The 17,301-nt window shown below is 44.2% G+C and overlaps 1 protein-coding gene across 1 annotated transcript in view; it reads left to right on the top strand.

Annotated features, from left to right (window-relative positions):
* LOC147445015 (uncharacterized) overlaps positions 1–16,841 on the top strand; it is a 64,015-nt gene extending 47,174 nt beyond the window's left edge. Inside the window, exons 2-5 of the mRNA XM_086527502.1 lie at positions 14,752–15,065; positions 15,284–15,523; positions 15,617–15,834; positions 15,974–16,841. Coding sequence (XP_086383628.1) covers positions 14,805–15,065; positions 15,284–15,523; positions 15,617–15,834; positions 15,974–16,298 — 1,044 coding nt within the window. The 5' untranslated portion in view covers positions 14,752–14,804 and the 3' untranslated portion in view covers positions 16,299–16,841. The remainder of the gene's footprint in view (positions 1–14,751; positions 15,066–15,283; positions 15,524–15,616; positions 15,835–15,973) is intronic.
* The last annotated feature ends 460 nt before the right edge of the window (positions 16,842–17,301 follow it).

Raw genomic sequence — 17,301 nt, forward strand, 5'->3', positions numbered from 1 at the left:
ACCTTGCACTTTCCTTCAAGGGTGAATCTAGGCTTATCCTGGATTCATCTAGGTATATATATAATGTCGCCACTGAGTAAGAGCATGGATAACCGCCAAAAGCTCTTTCTCATATATCTGTGCTGTCAATTTCGGCCTAGAGAACAATCGGCTCTCGTAGGCAATGACATGGTCTTCATGCATTAAGACCGCACCCAGACTACGACCACAAGCATCACAATATACTTCAAATGACTTCTGTAAATCCGACAAAGTCAAAACTGGTCCTGTAGTCAATTTCTCTTTCAATATCCGAAGGGCAGTCACCTTTGTGGGTCCCCACGAGAAAGGGACTCCTTTCTGTGTCAAGATATGCAAAGGGGAAGCAACCTCTGCAAACTTTCTAATGAACTGCCGATAGTAAGAACATAAGCCCAAGAAGCGTCTAACTTCATGGACATTCTTCAAATCGAGCCAATCACAGATAGTCTCTATCTTGGCCGGGTCCATCTGCACTCGTGCTGCTGAGACAACATGTCGCAAGAAGTGTATCTCAGGGCTCGGCTCACACGGTATGGTGGCCGGTTCGGTGGTGTGCGTCCAGGGATCAAATCAATGGTATGATCGTCGGGACGAGCTAATAGCAACTCGCCTAGTAGGCCCTCTGAAAAGCAATCGACATGAGTGTGGAGAAAATCTTTGCGTTCTTTTTTTTTTTTTTTCCCCCCCGAGGTCAAAACATATTTGACCTTCAATCATCATTTAGTTCTCTCCAGAAAATGAAGTAAAGAAACTGAATTTCATCAAGTACAATGGTTGTGCCCTTCATTTGTCAAAGTCGCGTTCTCGGCTCAATAGTCAACCACAGCGTTGTTCTTGTGGTACCAAGGGATTTCGAAGAGGACGTCACAACCTCCCAAGGGATTTACGTAGAAGTCCTCGTGCCCTAAACACCCCTGACATTGCAAACGAAGTTTGCCAATGATCCGTGTAATGGCAACATCCCGTCCGGGTGCCCCTAGAACTACCTCCGCCTGTGGCCTCAGCGTGTCGGGCGTAATCCCAAATCGAGCCGCCCATTCAAGTGAAAAGAAGTGGGTCTTGGCTCCTCCATCAAAGAAAATGAGGGCTTCTGATCTTTCACTTTGCCCTAAATGCGGCAAAGTTTTGTACTTTCATTCCTCTTATTCGGTTCGGGCCCCACGCAAAGGGGCACCAGTTCTGCTTTCATCTGCCTTTTCTGCCATGTTCCTCAACTGCTTTCGAACTCTCTGGCCTTTCTTCATCTTGTTCTTTGGGTGCCATATTAGGGCACTTCACGGAGATGTGTCCTTGTTCCCCACATCCAAAACACTTCCCCTCTTTAATGTAGTTGGCTCTCTCTTGCGGAGTGAGCCGGGGTCGTGCATCCTTATCTTTCTGATTTTGGGGGCTCTTCTTCTTTCTACTTTCATTTTTACAAGTCTGTTCTGTTTTCTATGATAGATCTCATTTGTGGGGTAAGTCAAACTGCCTGAGTGTATGGCAAAGCCCCGTTTTGCATTTCTCATCAGTTTTTGAATAGAATCTGACTTTTGCTCTAAGCAGTGGTCTCGGATCTCCGTAGGAAGTCCCAAGGTAAACCGCTCAATCTGTTCTTTAAACGAGATCTTCTTAAATGAAGAAGCGGGTAGGAAAGAGCTCCAAAATCTCTCGCAATATGCGTCTAAGGTATCTTTCTTGGTCATCCGGAGATGGTTCCAAGCAGTTCGTATATCGCATTCGTGCTCCCGAGTCAACCAAGAAGAAATAAAAAGCCTTTTGAATTTCAGCCATTTAACTGGCGCTTTCTTGTTCAATAGAAGAGTGGACCACCATGTTCGAGCATTTCCCTTGAAGTAAGAGGTAGCCCTCAATAATGTCCTCCAGAGAAAGCTATATCAAACTGTTGTATGAAGGCCAAAGCCCTCGAAGTATCTTGGAATCCAGAAAAGTGTCAAATTTAATTGATTGTCCACCTTCTTTGAATTCTCGAACTTTCTTGCTTTTATCCTCCAGAAAGCCATATTGGTTCGATTTATAGAAATTCTTCTTCTTTGCATAAAATTTGTGATCATCGGAGTCCGAACTATCTGAAGACGAGTTCTCTGTAGAACTGTCATAAACAGGGCGAAGCTTAGGCTTCTTTGCCTTTTTCTTGCCCTTGCTTTGCTTTTTGCTTCGCTTTTTCCCTTTGCTGTCTTCTTCACTCGAGTCAGAAGAGCTAGAAGAACTGTCAGAAGAAGAAGTGGATACTCCTTCAAATCTGACATCCTTTTTCTCAATGAAGCATCTCCCCAGCATAAATTGAGCGTCCCCTCTTCTGCCCTTGACCTGTAATGCATCTGTGAACAAAACAGATGCAAAAGGGGAAGATTTCCATGGCTGCCAAAACCTGTGTATCGCTGAAAATGCAGCAAAACAACCCTGTAAACACGCATCTGATACCTTCCAATGCTAAAAATGAGCTCCTTGGTCCTAGATAAAGTCATGGGAAGCTCAAAAATGGAGAGAAATGGCTGAAAATCACAGTTAACAGCCTCCGAAACTGCTCCAAAAAAGTCAATTACGAGTTTTGTTCTCCCAAACTTGGTAAATTGACCAAAAAGTGCCACTTGGCATTCATACATGCAATTTCTCCGCATTGGGCTTCCTGCTTAAAAATCTCTCAATTGGTGAATCAGTTGACTTCGCAGCAGAGTAATAAAATGTTCCCCTTGTCATTCTGATGCTAATGATGCGAACAGATTTCATAGCCCAAAATAGCAGTTCCCTAAATTTTAGGAGATGCTTCCGTTGGGCTCCCTGTGGTCATCTAACCATCTATCCTCATTGGGACCGCATCCAAAAGTGCAATGTGGCCCAACTATTGGATACTTTCTGTTGGTAGTCACACCTTGACTTTAGGCCTTTATTAAGTTCACTTCCTAGTATCCACCAACTTGCTAAGTGCGACGGGGGGACCTATATGATCTTGCTGTGAGTCTAGACATCCTCTTACTATTCGAATTCTAGTGCCAACCAACTTCCCGTCTGCATGTGAAACTATCGTTCACATTGGCTATACAATGTCCGACCATTTGCAACTTCAAAAAGAGGGTCTCAAAAATTAAACAAAAATCATTGGAAAGAAACCAACAACTAAGGTTAGCAGTTGCCACGTCCTCGATTGCATACCATAAATACATGCCACTGATGATCTTGTGTTGTTAGCACTCTTTATTATCGCATGTATCCGCAAGAAAGACTGTCAAAACATGTGTACAAATGACGTAATGAGACCTTCATACTTTTGTCAAACTGTACATTGCTATTGCACTAAATCATGAGTACATTTGATGTGCTAGCTCTATCATTACCCCTCCTTTGCAGACATTGGGTTGAGGCATACCTAGGCTATAACCCAAAGGCCTCAAGGTAAAGCTGCAATACATTTGGTGACTTTGACAGTTCATGCTCTTCCATCCATTTTGCATCCATAGGTGGATAGTTCTTGAACTTCACCACATAGCATCTTGCAACCTGTCCCTTAACTTTTACGTGTGCAAAAGGCTGTTGCCTTTGCAAACGAGCATAATTCCACAACACTGACGTACCACCCACGACCAAGTAAGCTCAAATTTCAAGATGATTTACCAATGCGTCATAGAATCCAAGCAATCGCCTCAGAGAATCGGCAAGCAGCGTGTCATCTGGCAGACCCACATCACTCCCGCAGGAGATCAAGTGACCAATCTACCACTGTGAGACCTCTCCCTATCTCTTCTTGGTTCATACTTGCAAACCCTAAAAACGCAGCAAAAAATCAGCCCTAATTTGACCACTTTTTGGCAAGGCGAACATGCGGAATTTCCTGACTGTCCTGTGAAGAGGAACCCTTTTCCATAATGCCCTTCCCTTTGTCGGCCATAGTGTAATCCCACGTTCCTTTACTCTGTGTCTTTACCCAAGGAAAAAGTGATTGATATCCCAGCAATGGAACCTTGAAACCGGCCCTTGGGGGGCGGTAGGCTTTGGCTTTCACCCGAAATTCTTTACTTTAGACACACACAGAGAGAACGTGCAAAGGAAACCTGTGATAGGGATTAACACTTAAGTACACACACGGCTCGGAAGCTAGAATGCCCCGAGCAGACGCCGACAACCTGTAGGCCCCAAGATTGGCGTCCCTTTCGGTATTTCTTTATTCTTTGAGAGGGTAAATTACAAAGTAAGGTCCTGGAAATCCTTTACCTGTATCACACTAGACACTACCTCATTTGGCCACATTTCGGCAGCATAACAGCCCCAAACTTGCGCGAAATCAATTCCCCTGTTGGATCTCACTTGCATTGGCGTAAACCCTCTAATTCCTGCCCAAAAACAGTAAATTCAGCTCGCTGTATTTACTGGTTTTTGCCCTGTTTTCAGCCCGAAATAGTGCCCTAGCTGTCCTCTGCCAGTGGGGCACGATTCCCAAGGGTTCTGGCGTCCGTATGGCTGAAAACCAGTCAATTTTCTGCGCATACACAGCGCTGAATTTGCACCTGTACGGTGAGGTTATGACCCTCATCGGTGCCTGCTTTGGAGTAGCAGCTAGCTACCCTCGTTCCTGCTCAAGGAGGCTCTTGCCTCAACACAAAAGCATGAACCCACACAGCTGTACATCAGTCAAATGAAGAGCCCTCTTGTGGAGCATCACATAATTGTAGGTAGGGGAGAGAGAGAGCAGTGTGTAGTGTGCAGGGCATCATTCCTAGCACCACACTATACATGGGAGGGTACATGGGAGGGAAAGAAAGCACTCCATAGCTCTTAAGCTGTGACAAGTTCTCAATGAAGCATCCCCCCAGCATGAATCAAGCGCCTCCTCTTTTGCCCTTGACCTGTAATGCATCTGTGAACAAATAGATGCAAAAGGGGAAGATTTCCATGGCTGCCAAAACTTGCGTATCGCTGAAAATGCAGCAAAACAGCCTTGTAAACACGCATCTGATGCCTTCCAATGCTGAAAATGAGCTCCTTGGTCCTAGATAAAGTCATGGGAAGCTCAAAAATGGAGAGAAATGGCTGCAAATCACAGTTAACAGCCTCCAAAACTGCTCCAAAAAGTCAGTTACGAGTTTTGTACTCCCAAACTTGGTAAATTGACCAAAAAGTGCCACTTGGCACTCATACATGCAATTTCCCCGCATTGGGCTTTCTGCTTAAAAATCTCTCTCAATTGGTGCATCAATTGACTTCGCAGCAGAGTAATAAAATGTTCCCCTTGTCATTCTGATGCTAATGACGCGAACAAATTTCATAGCCCAAAATAGTAGTTTCCTAAATTTTAGGAGATGCTTCCGTTGGGCTCCCTGTGGTCATCTAACCATCTATCCTCATTGGGACCGCATCCAAAAGTGCAATGTGGCCCAACTGTCGGATACTTTCTGTTGGTAGTCACACCTTGACTTTAGGCCTTTATTGAGTTCACTTCTTAGTATCCACCAACTTGCTAAGTGCGACGGGGAGACCTATATGATCTTGCTTTGAGCCTAGACATCCTCTTACTATTCGAATTCCAGTGCCGACCAACTTCCCGTATGCGTGTGAAACTACCGTTCACATTGGCCATACAATGTCCGACCATTTGCAACCTCAAAAAGAGGGTCTCAAAAATTAAACAAAAATCATTGGAAAGAAACCAACAACTAAGGTTAGCAGTTGCCACGTCCTCGTGACATCAGTCCTAACAGCGGATTTTTCAGGAATGTCTGCCAGTCGAGGAGGGTGTGTGTGTGTGTGCTCTACTGCCCCAATGTCCAGGGCCATGCCATGCCACCCATTTGTGACATCCAGACATGCAGGTCCTAAAAGGAGGCTCACAAAATTGCTAATACAAATCCTCTAGGGATATATACAGAATTGGCTCTAGAAGTCCATGAAGCATGTCCACGTGGCACACAGAGCCATGTGCAAGTGACAAGCCCGTACACTGGGAGAGTGGTTGCAATTTACAACACTCCTTGGGGAGATTTAGCGCAACCACTTGCATGGCATGAGGGAAGACACGGAGCCTCAATCATCGTAACCTTGAGAGCTTCAAAAGCCTCAATGGCTGCCTCATGCAAAACAACACGTTGTCGGCAAGTTTTCATGCCTTTTAAAAACATCAGTCATGGGTGTGGCAATGTGTGCAATTTTCTTTATATGCGAACTATATGCGTGACACAACCCCAAGAAAAAAACGCACATCATATGCAGTTTAGGGCAAATCCCAATTATAAACCTGTTCTACCTTTGCGGGGTCCAACGTGACTCCATCGAGAGAAATGATATAGCCCAGATAAGTAAATGAGTTAGAAAAAATTCCAACTTGTTAGTTGCAATGTACAACTGACACTCATCTAAACGGGCTAAAACCCTTTCTACATCCCGTTCATGTTGTTTCCATGAGGCAGAAAAAATGAGAATGCCATTTAGAAAAATAAAAACACACGCCGATCATGCACCAAAACGACGTACCGTGAGACGGTTGAATGTACCCTCGGCACCTGTCAATCCAAAAGGCATAACAACATACTCCCATTGCCTCCGCTCTGTGCGGAAAGCGGTCTTGTAGATGTTGCTCTTGAATACCCTTACCTGATGGTACCCACTTTTGAGATCGACTTTGCTGAAAACCTTTTCGCCATTGAACCTATCGAAGATATACTCAATGTGAGGCATCGGAAACTTGTTCTTGACGGTCATCTTGTTGAGTGCCTTGTAATCTACACACAGACAAGAAGACTCATCTTTCTTGTGAACAAACAAAATAGGAGTAGCAAAAGGACTTACACCAGGGCGTATGAAACCCTTGGCCACTAACTCGGTGAGTTGCAACTTGCCGCTCTAACTTTGCTTCTTGAGACTTGTTCAGACGGTAGGGAGCCTTACTGATGGGGTGTGCTATCTCCATGAGTTCTCCATGGCTGAGCATAAAGGTGTCAAACTTTTTGTACCGCTGCCTTGGGGCTTGTTTCAGCCCATACAAGCTGCGTTTTAGTTTGCATACCAAATGCTCTTTTCCTGAAATGACAAAGCCTTTCGGTTGTTCCATGTACAGCTCCTCATCCAAGTCGCCATGAAGAAAAGCAGTGTTTACATCCATTTGATCCATCTTTAAATCAAGGAGAGCAGTGAGAAGAAACAAAACACGGAGGGTAGTCATCTTCACGACTGGTGAGAAGACTTCTTGGAAGGCTATGCCTTCCTTTTGTTTGTAATCCTTGGCAACCAACCGTGCTTTGTACTTGGGCTTTCCATTGATACGTTTCACTTGTAAACCCATTTGTTAGGGATAGCTTTCCTACCCTTAGGCAAAGGTACAAGCTTCCATGCATCATTTGCATACAGAGAATTCATCTCGTTTTGCATAGCAAGCTCCCACTTACTCTTTTTCTCACATGATTGTGCCTCTTTGTATATCAGAGGCTCATTTTCATCTGTCAACAAAATGCAATCCAAAGATGGTTATAACCTGTGTGATTGCCTTTTGACACGTATAGACCTTCTTACCCAATGGTCCATATTTTGTCGCAATGGGCGTACATCCTCAGGAATGATGACACCATCATTAGGTGGCTGATTTTCAGCATTTCCTTGCTGCTATAATCTGTTTTCAGCATGTTCTTCATCATGTCCTACCCCATCCTGTGCATCCAATGGTTGTCCATGATCTTTTGGCAGTAGCACAATGGGTTGCTGCTGAGTTTCAGCATCAGTAGGCACAAAATCTTCAGCTAATGGCTGATTTATGGTTGGTTGTTCATGCTGAAACTTGACCTTCTTTTTGTCAAGATCACTTTGTGTAGCATTACTTAGCAGCTTTGCCTCATTAAACACTACATCTCGGCTTCGTACTATCTTCGTGTTCTCAGGTAACAAAATTCTGTAACCCATCTCTCCCTCATCTCCATATCCCATGAAGATGCCCTTGATGGATTTTATGTCAAGTTTGGTCCCGCAGTTCTACAGGTACATGCACAAAGGCCTCGCAACCAAAGACACGCAAATGGTCATATGAAGCAGGTTTGCTAGACCAAACCTCTTCAAGATTGCCATTCTTCAAAGCATGATTCAGAGAGCGAATACATGAACTGCATTTTTAAGAGCCTCTCCCCAAAACTTCCATGGGTGGACAACATGCATTTGACTCTCTCACGAAGTGTGCGATTATATCGTTCAGCCACGCCATTTGATGCAAGGTTATAAGGAGCCGTCAAACTCTTAATACCATGCATCTCACAAAACTTGTTGAACTCATTAGAGACATACTCTCCTCCATTATCCGTTCTAATTGCTTTCAATTTAAGCTCCTTTTGTGTGGTAACAAAAGCATGAAACCGTTTGAAAGCAATTAGAACACCCAAGACTTTCTACTAAAATCATCAATGAAAGTAGCAGAGTACGGTGCACCCCCATATGAACTAACATGCATAGTGCATACATCAGATTGTACCAAATCAAGAGCATTAGACTTCTTAACGACACCAAAGTAATAAAAAGACTTTACATGCTTTCCATATATGCAATCATTACAAAAGTTGAGACCAGGGCCTTCAAATCTCCCAAGAGAGGAGAGAACCTGAAGGCCTTTCTGGCTCATATGGCCAAGTCTTTTGTGCCAAAGTTCCATTTGAGAATTGGCTACAACCAAAAACTTGCGAAGTAATGCTTTGCAATACAAAGTCGTCAACAAGAAAATAGCCTTCAATTTATCATTGAAGTCTGGCAGACCTGAATCTTGCACAACTGACTCAAGATACTTGTGAAAGCACTCAAATGCTCAGATGTTGGCTTAAACTCATCTAACTCCATGTTCACAAGTTTATGCATAAGAAGCACTTGATTCACAGGAGCATAAGTTTCCTTTAGCTTATTCCATATAGCACAAGCCGTATCAAGACGCTTAATGTCTGTAAGTACATCATCAGACACAACCATTTTGATGTACGTAATGGCCTTCTTATTGAGTCTAGCCCAATCGTCATCTAGCATGGTTACAGGCTTAGTTTCCAAGAGCGCATCATAGCAATCCTTGACAAACAAAATGCCTTCCATTTTGTCTTTCCATAGATCAAAGCCAATGCCATCAAACCTCTTGATTTCAAGAAGGGATTTAGTGTCACTGCTATTGGAAGCATTAGCGGCCATACTTTAGCAATGCCCTAAAGCAAAAATACTGTAATTTACGACATCAAATAACCAGCTGAATATTCAGCCTTGAACAATCAAAATTTTCAAGCAAGTTAGAGAGCAACGACTTTTTCCAAATACATGTACAGTAGTAAAAGTAATAATTTTCAGCAGAGAAACTGAAAATTCAGCATTCAAAACTTGCATACATTGCCATCAAGTAACTCCCACTTCAGCAGTATCACCAAAAATGCATTTGCAACAATCCCAGATATACAAATGATTCTAGAACAGTTGCAACATGAATATTCAGCAATATAATAATTCGATGTGAGTTACCCGATGCTTTATTGCATACATAAAAGTGCGTATTGGTTTTTCATACACAAATCCACAATCAATTTCTGCAATTTCTCCACATCTCACACATGGAGGTAAAACCACAATTTACCATACAAAATTTGTATCAGTAGTGCCCCCAAAGTGTATTACACTCATCAGTTTTGTTAAATTTCAGCACAATCCCCAAAATTTCTCGCGTCAATTTTGCTGAAATGCACAATTTCAGCAAAAGCCCCAAAATTTCTTTGATGGATTTGCCCCAATCTCATTAATACATGATCCCTTCAACAAATTATGGGCAAATTTTGCAAAATCCCCAAATCTTCCGGATTCAATTTTTCAATGAAATTGACTTGGGAGAGTGCAATTTCACCTGTACATGAAAAGCCCCAATTTCTGTGAAGCTTTTATGCACAAAATTTGTTGTTGTCGAAGAAAAATGCTGAGGCTGAAATTTCTCACGTGAATTGAGTCCTGTCTCTACTTGCGTGAAAGGGCTTGGGCTGATTTGATGCAAAGACTAGCTGTGTGTGCAGCTTTTGGCTTTGGTTGTTGCTACAGGTGTGTAGAAATGCGCGAACCTGAGGCTCTGATACGAGTTTAAGGGTAGCGCTAGCAGAAAGAGTAGGTAGCGCTGGTTGATCTCTGCAGATGACGAGAGAGAGAGAGAGAGAGAGAGAACGCCGTTGTTGTTACTTGTATCAATAATGTTGATACACAAAAAAATTAGTGTATATTATGATGGACTTTTTAAGAGTACAAGGGTGTGTTCCCACCCAGTAAGTTAAGAGTACAAGGGTGTGTTCCCACCCAGTAAGTTAGTGGTGTGAGTTAGTGTACAAAAATAAGAGGAGAGGGCCTTTACGAACCCAACACTCACAACTTACAAGGGGGCCAAAACACTTTCCACATGCACATAGGGTTAGATGTGCACGTGACATATCCATACACTGAGAGGACAGTTTGAGAGGCTTGAGGGCAGGTCGGATTGGATGCAAAAGCGCCGCGAGGCATTCCTACGACTCTTGCGACTAGAACCTTTCTACACCATGGTCCATGGGGCTCCCAGATGGCATTACCGCCTACCTGTGTGGTTGTTTCCTCCTCCCATATCCTGATTTAGCCATCATTATACATATCTCACTGTTTCACTGTGAGTCACCCCAGGTTCTGATGTAGCCCCTCTTGTCGGGGCAGTTTGTAGCCTGCTGGGCAGTTTTTATTAACTAATGGAAGGATCTTTTTCTTGGGAAAAAAAAAGTAAAATCCTCAAGTTGATTGGGAGACGTAACGATACTTTTTTGTGAAACGATACTGATTCACATAGCATTCTTTAAGACACGTATGCATGTAATCTTTGGCTTGCAGACTCGAGAGATGATATATCATGAGACGAAGGGTCTCAATTCACTATGATTTTGTCAGGAGCAGACTTCAGCACAATCTTCAAGTGTTGAGAATGTTCTAGTGATAAGTCATCTCCAATGGTCAAAAGTCTCATAGCCTGCTTGGTAGTCAGGTAAATTGAATTCCAAGGGGTTTGATCATTTCAATCTCTCGCTTGTACTACTAACTTGATTACACATTCAGATCCTCATGTAGTATTAAGTAATTGTGTGGATCGCAAGCACAAATCTGAGTAAGAGTCTAGCAGACAAGCAAGATTAAAAGCATGAACATCAAAAGTTACTGGAGGACAAGGCAAACTTGAACAATGATGGCTCAGGGTCCAAGAGGAGGGATGAACCACCTCCAATGATGGGAAGATAGCTTGTCCTAGTCTCACCTTTAACAGGAGGGGATGTCATGTGCCCATGGGCTTGATGTGGCATGTGGACATTCTACTCTGACTGACTCAGAGCCATATCCTAGACTAGAAAACCCTAGGGGGACGTGTCAGCCATAGTTACCTGCCTGGAACAAGAAATCGGAACGGGTAACGACAACGGGCATGGAATGCCATTCCCTGCTATGGATACTCGCTTCTAAACACGGGATGGGGATTCGGAACAGGAAGTTGGAATGGGAACGGGGAAAGGAGGCTTGGAAAGTGACCATTCCCTGTAACTATGATGTCAGCACGATCTGCTTGCCCTTGGCAGTTCCAGCAGACCTATTAGAACCCCTGCATAACTGTCTTTGCACTATGCTATATAAGGTGCAGTTGTGCAACTGGTGGCGTAAGTCGCATAGACTATTAGATGCGTATTTGAAGTCTTTCACCAGCTGGAATAGCGGAGACCGATGTGTGCAAGATGTGCATGTCTTACCAAGTATGTGTTTGTGTTTCACTATCTGCAAGTCCAATTATGACACTTGGCATTGGCATTGTTGAACAGTCACTTTTAACGAGTTATCTTATTAATTCAGTGTGTCAGTATTTTACCCAACATTAGTATAAATTTAAAAGAGCCCTTTGGGCCCTATTTCTCTAACAGCAAATGGATGGAATATACCTACATTTGAATCCAACAATACCATACCATAATCAAAAGGTGTAACGGCCCAAGCAACCAAACTTAAATAGGAAGTGCAAAAGAGGAGCAGCAGCGAGTGGGTCTCTCAGCCCTCAACCGGCGTTTTTGAAGCAACCTAGCAGCCAGTGTTTGTTGGATTGGAGGCGGTATCCCATAGCCAGCAAGCAGCCCGTGTCGCAGAAATGCCCTCTGCCTTGGTGTTTTCCCTCATCAGAGATCAGCCTTGGAGTGCGTCTGTCTGCCCTTTAAAAACTCAGACCTTTTGTCGTTTTCCAGGATACCCAGGGGGACACTCATGTATATTGATCGTTTTCATAGACTGACTTTGCCCTTTAGAAGACGTTAATAAATCTCTCCCCCCTTTGTATAGTTTCCTACGACGTTAAAATTCTCTTCTTCTCCTCTCTCTCTCTCGACGTTAAAATTCTTCTTCTTCTTCTTCTTCTCCTCTCCCACAGAGCTCATTTGGGGATCATGGCATTGTACAGGCATGTACGTACCTCAGAGGGTTTGTCCGCACCGGTTCACTCCACTATTGGTGTGAAGCAGGGCTGCCCGCTCTCTTCTACTCTATTTGGTATGTATGTGGATGAGGTTGCTGACTACATTGAGAGAGATGGTGATAGAGGTGCATAGCTGGCAAGGACATGGATTCCACTATTGCTCTATGCTGATGATATTGTGTTGATCTCCGACTCTCCAGAGGGGATGCAACGTCACTTGGATGCTCTGCATAGATTTGCCCACGAAAGTGGTTTGTCTGTCAACCTTGGTAAAACCAAGGTCATGGTATTTAATACCACCCCACAGTGGATCAGGAGATCAGCGCCCGCATTCACATACGGCCAGGAGACAGTGGAGTATACAGATGCTTACACTTACCTTGGAGTGGTTTTTAGTGGACCAGCATTTTCACTGAGGAGAGCAGCAGAGACTAGATTGACCAGAGCCCATGCAACATTGGGTAGATTGGAGAGGATGTGTTCACAGGTTCAGTTTCAAGAGCCTCGGACGAAGCTCTGGCTATTTGACACTTTAGTGGCGTCTGCATTGCTCTATCGAGCTGAGATATGGGGACCTTCATTGGATCATCACGGGAGGACAGGTCGCACTGATGGGTGGGGCGACATGGAGAAGCCTTTGGTCTCTATGATCTCGCGGCTCATTAGAGCCAAGGCTTCAGTACCACGTGCCATTATCCGAGCAGAGCTAGCTGCTCCCCCACTAGTAGTCGAGGCGCTTACCAGATCTGTCTCCTTCATACACCGCATGTGGGAACTCCCCAGAGACAGATATGCCTGCCTTACACTTGAGTCCTCTCGACAATTAGCCATGCAGGGAGATACAGCATGTTGGTATGGTGAAATGACATCATGGTTTCAGGCGCATGGGTTCAGCATAGACAGATTGCCCCCCTTCCAGTACTCATTAGAGACACCCTCTCAGACTCTTACACAGTCCGAGATCACCAGGCTCATCCGACAGGACGTGGCTCAGCTAGACATCAGGAGGACATGGATACAGCCAGCACAAGAGCTGGGCACGAAGATGGCTTTCTACAGAGACCGTCTTCTCCAGCTTACAGAGGACGGTTTTGTGACGAGGCCCAGATACATGGACACTCACTTGTCTCATGGGATACGATGTGTTATTGGCCAGATACGCACATCTTCACATCAGCTGCGGATCAAGACCGAGAGATACAGTGGAGTACCAGCAGAGGCCAGGACATGCCCCCTGTGTGGCATGGAGCCAGAGACAGAGTTGCACTACACATGCCACTGCCCCGTCTACTACGAGATACGAGGCCGCTTCCACTGCTTGTTTAGAGAGGGCTTTGGACCGCTCTCCAGAGTCATGCAGTACGAGGATCAGAGATGCTTGGGTTTGTTTCTACTCGAGCTGCGCCGACACAAAGAGAGCCTGATGAGAGGAGAGGCTAGCTGGTCTCAGAGACACATCACAGACTTCTTTAGAGCAGACACTAGACACCCGGAGGAGCTACTACCACAGCAGAGCTCGTCGCCTCACACCAGAGGCACACTGATCGACCGGGCGACCGAACTGGGGAGATCTAGACGCCCACGACTCAGACGCCCACGACTGCGGAGGACCACACAGCATCGACGGAGGCTGCATCAGAGGATTCGGATCCCTTTGGCCCGACATGCACGACGCCCGGTCAGACTAATGACCATGGAGGAGATTGATGAGATCCGCTAGCGACCGATGGTGGATCTCTTGTGATTTAGCTACCCCAGCTAGCTGCTCTGCCCCGTTCACACCTAGCAGTCCAGGATTCCATAGTATATTTGTTTTGTCATTTTGTTACTCTGACTTTGTATCAGATCCACCACATTGTAACTTTTTAGTCTCATAGGTCACTTTGGCCTTTTGAAGACGTTAATATAACATTTCATTTCATTCTCTCTCTCTCTCTCTCTCTCTCTCTCTCTCTCTCTCTCTCTCGGGTCAAGGGACTTTCCCTAAGTAAGGAACTGAAGAATAAAGTAGTAGCATAACTCGGCAAGGAAGGGGTGGTTGGATTAGTGTGATATCTGATTCTGTGTTATGTTTATCATCTGCTGTGCTTGACATGAACTAATACTTGTAGACAGCCAATGATAGGGATGATGAAAATGCCATCATTTTATTATCTTATTCACCACTTTCTTATGAGAAGATACATAGGAGTGGTATTTTTAGTCTTCGGAAAGAATTCATTGCATATCTCTAGATGGTAGTGCTCAAGTTGGAGAGTCATGACATTTTTGTGCATGTGTTCATACTGCAGTCCACAGGGTTGCTGCTATTATAATCATGCTATATAGATAAATTGCAAAGATTATGTCAACTCAGCAGTCCATGACCAGGGAAGCTGCGAATGGTCATGGGCTTGAATTGCAAGGGCTGCAAGTAGATTCTATGTATTCCAGATTGCAGCATGTGGATGATTTGGAGCTGGAAGAATTCGAGAATCCTTCTTTACCTACTAATGCTGGCTTTAAAAAACGAAGGTGGTGGATGAAAGCTCTATTCTGGACACTGCTTCTGCTAGCAGTTACAGTTGTACTGGTTGTGTGGGTCTTTCCAGTTGTACTAGATAAGGTAAAAATTTCTTGTTTTTTATCTTCTTGTTCTTATTTGGGGGGTAATAGCAGCTGTTTGTTAATGGCTTGGTGCATGCTGTGGAGCCTTTTGATATCTAAATACCTTCTGAAAGCTATCCTTGTGAATGGGTAGGAGGAGAACATGGGTGATCTTGTTTTTAGTGCTGCAGCTTGATATCTTGCTCATAGCTAAGCCGAGTTTAACTTTTGGTGCAGGTGCTTATACCGTTGATGGAATGGGAGGCTTCTACCTTTAGTAGGCCAGTGCTTGCTTTGATTTTAGTCACCTCATTGGCACTTCTTCCCATTTTCCTCTTTCCATCTGGACCATCCATGTGGCTTGCAGGGATGATATTTGGTTATGGCCTAGGCTTTCTCATCATAATGGCAGGAATGTCTGTGGGTGTGACTGTGCCATTTTTCATAGCTCGATGGCTTTTCCAAGCTAAAATTCAGGTTTCAGTAATCTGATACTCGAAATTCTCTGCATTGTTTGGTTGTTTTCATTGGGTTTCTTTAAATGTTAACCTTTTACCTGGCAATATGCAGAGATGGATACAAAAATGGCCAAAACGGGCAGCATTAATCAGAGTAGCAGATCAAGGTGGTTGGTGTCAGCAGTTCCGTGTCTTACTGGTTTTACGTGTTTCACCGATACCTTATGCTCTCTTCAACTATGCAATTGCCACAACAAATGTCAAATATGGGCCTTACATATGTAGCTCTTGTGCAATCTTAATCCCCGAGTCCTTCATCACTATTTACAGGTGTTGATCTAGCACACACTTTTTTGGTAGGTAGGTTAGTGTAGACTCGGTTGATCTGTAGGGTAAATTTTGAGCTGTGTTTGTCTTTGTTTGTTTTTTTGGTTGAATAAGCTTTCTAACAGTGATTCCCTCGTTACAGTGGGAGACTATTGAAAACTCTAGCAGAGATGAAAAGCTCAAAACAGCACATGACACCTCTTCAGATTACTTATAATGTTCTTGGGTTTTGTTTGGCTGTGGGTGTGACAATCGGTGTCACCATCTATGGAAAACGAGCGCTGGAGGAGCTTGAGATCAAAGAGCAAGCTACAAGACGTGAATTGGCAGCTGAGTTAGAAAATTTTTCCACCAGCCGGATGAATGGAGGCCCTGTGACAATTGTGGGGCTTTCTCAAGAGTCCATACAGGTTCAAGAACAAGCAAGCTCTTTAGATTTACAGGAGAAGATGCATCAGTCAAAATAGTTTCAAGGGTTTGAAGAAAGGTCTTTTTGACCTGTGAAACAGACCTTGGACACCAAGTGGTCTTTCTAGGACATACATGGTCCTCCGGTATTTCATGATCTTGAAGTCCAACCTGATTTGGTGGGATTTTGATGACATGGGGGCTGCACTTCGCACTTGATAGGATCAAATGCTCAAATGCACACCCTTCGATGAGGAGGGAAATGTAGAAACACGTCCAAGGATTTACAGATGCATATACTACCCAACACACAAATCAAACAAGCACATGTATTTTGTGTGAGCTTCCAAGCTGGACCTGAAATGGTATGTCGAGTTTACATGGCAAGGTTTTGCTTGAAGTCCTGTTCAATTCTTGTCGGTCGGGGACCACCTGTTTGACTATGAAGCCACAGCATCATGTTGGCTTGCCTTACAAAAAGCCCAAAGGTTCATATTCTCTTTTTGGCTTGCCTATTGTATAGTTGTACCAATCGAAAGGGCCTTGCTGTGATCTTCTCAAATTCAAAGGCAGAAAATGAAGGAAAATTTATGTTCGGTGGATCTTGCTGTTTAAGCTGTGTGAGCCTTTTTATCTTTCTAACTTCTGCCGTTGGAAGATCATGGTGCTATGGCCACTTAACTTTCAAAATTCTCTTTTACACTGATATGAATGTTCTCGAAGAAATCAAATGTGACTCTCTCTCTCTCTCTCTCTCTCTCTCTCTCTCGGGAATTATCGCACCATCATGGTTGGTCACACATTGGCTAGGTTGTATGCATCCATTCTTGAGCAGGAGTTGTGTAGATGGGCAGAGCGAGAGGGCATACGAGCACCAGGGCAAGCAGGATTCAAGAGAGGTTTCTCCACGCTTGACCAGATTTTGACACTCAAAGCTATTATTGAGGCGGCTAGGCACCATGGCAAGAGGATCGAATGTAGCTTTGTGGATTTCCACAAAAAGCCTTTGACACAGTGCCGAGAGCCAGACTTGTACGCAGACTATAGGACATGGGTGTGCCT

Source organism: Adiantum capillus-veneris, chromosome 13 (assembly GCF_014529385.1).
Source record: "Adiantum capillus-veneris isolate H3 chromosome 13, ASM1452938v2, whole genome shotgun sequence".
Classification (NCBI taxonomy): domain Eukaryota; kingdom Viridiplantae; phylum Streptophyta; class Polypodiopsida; order Polypodiales; family Pteridaceae; genus Adiantum; species Adiantum capillus-veneris.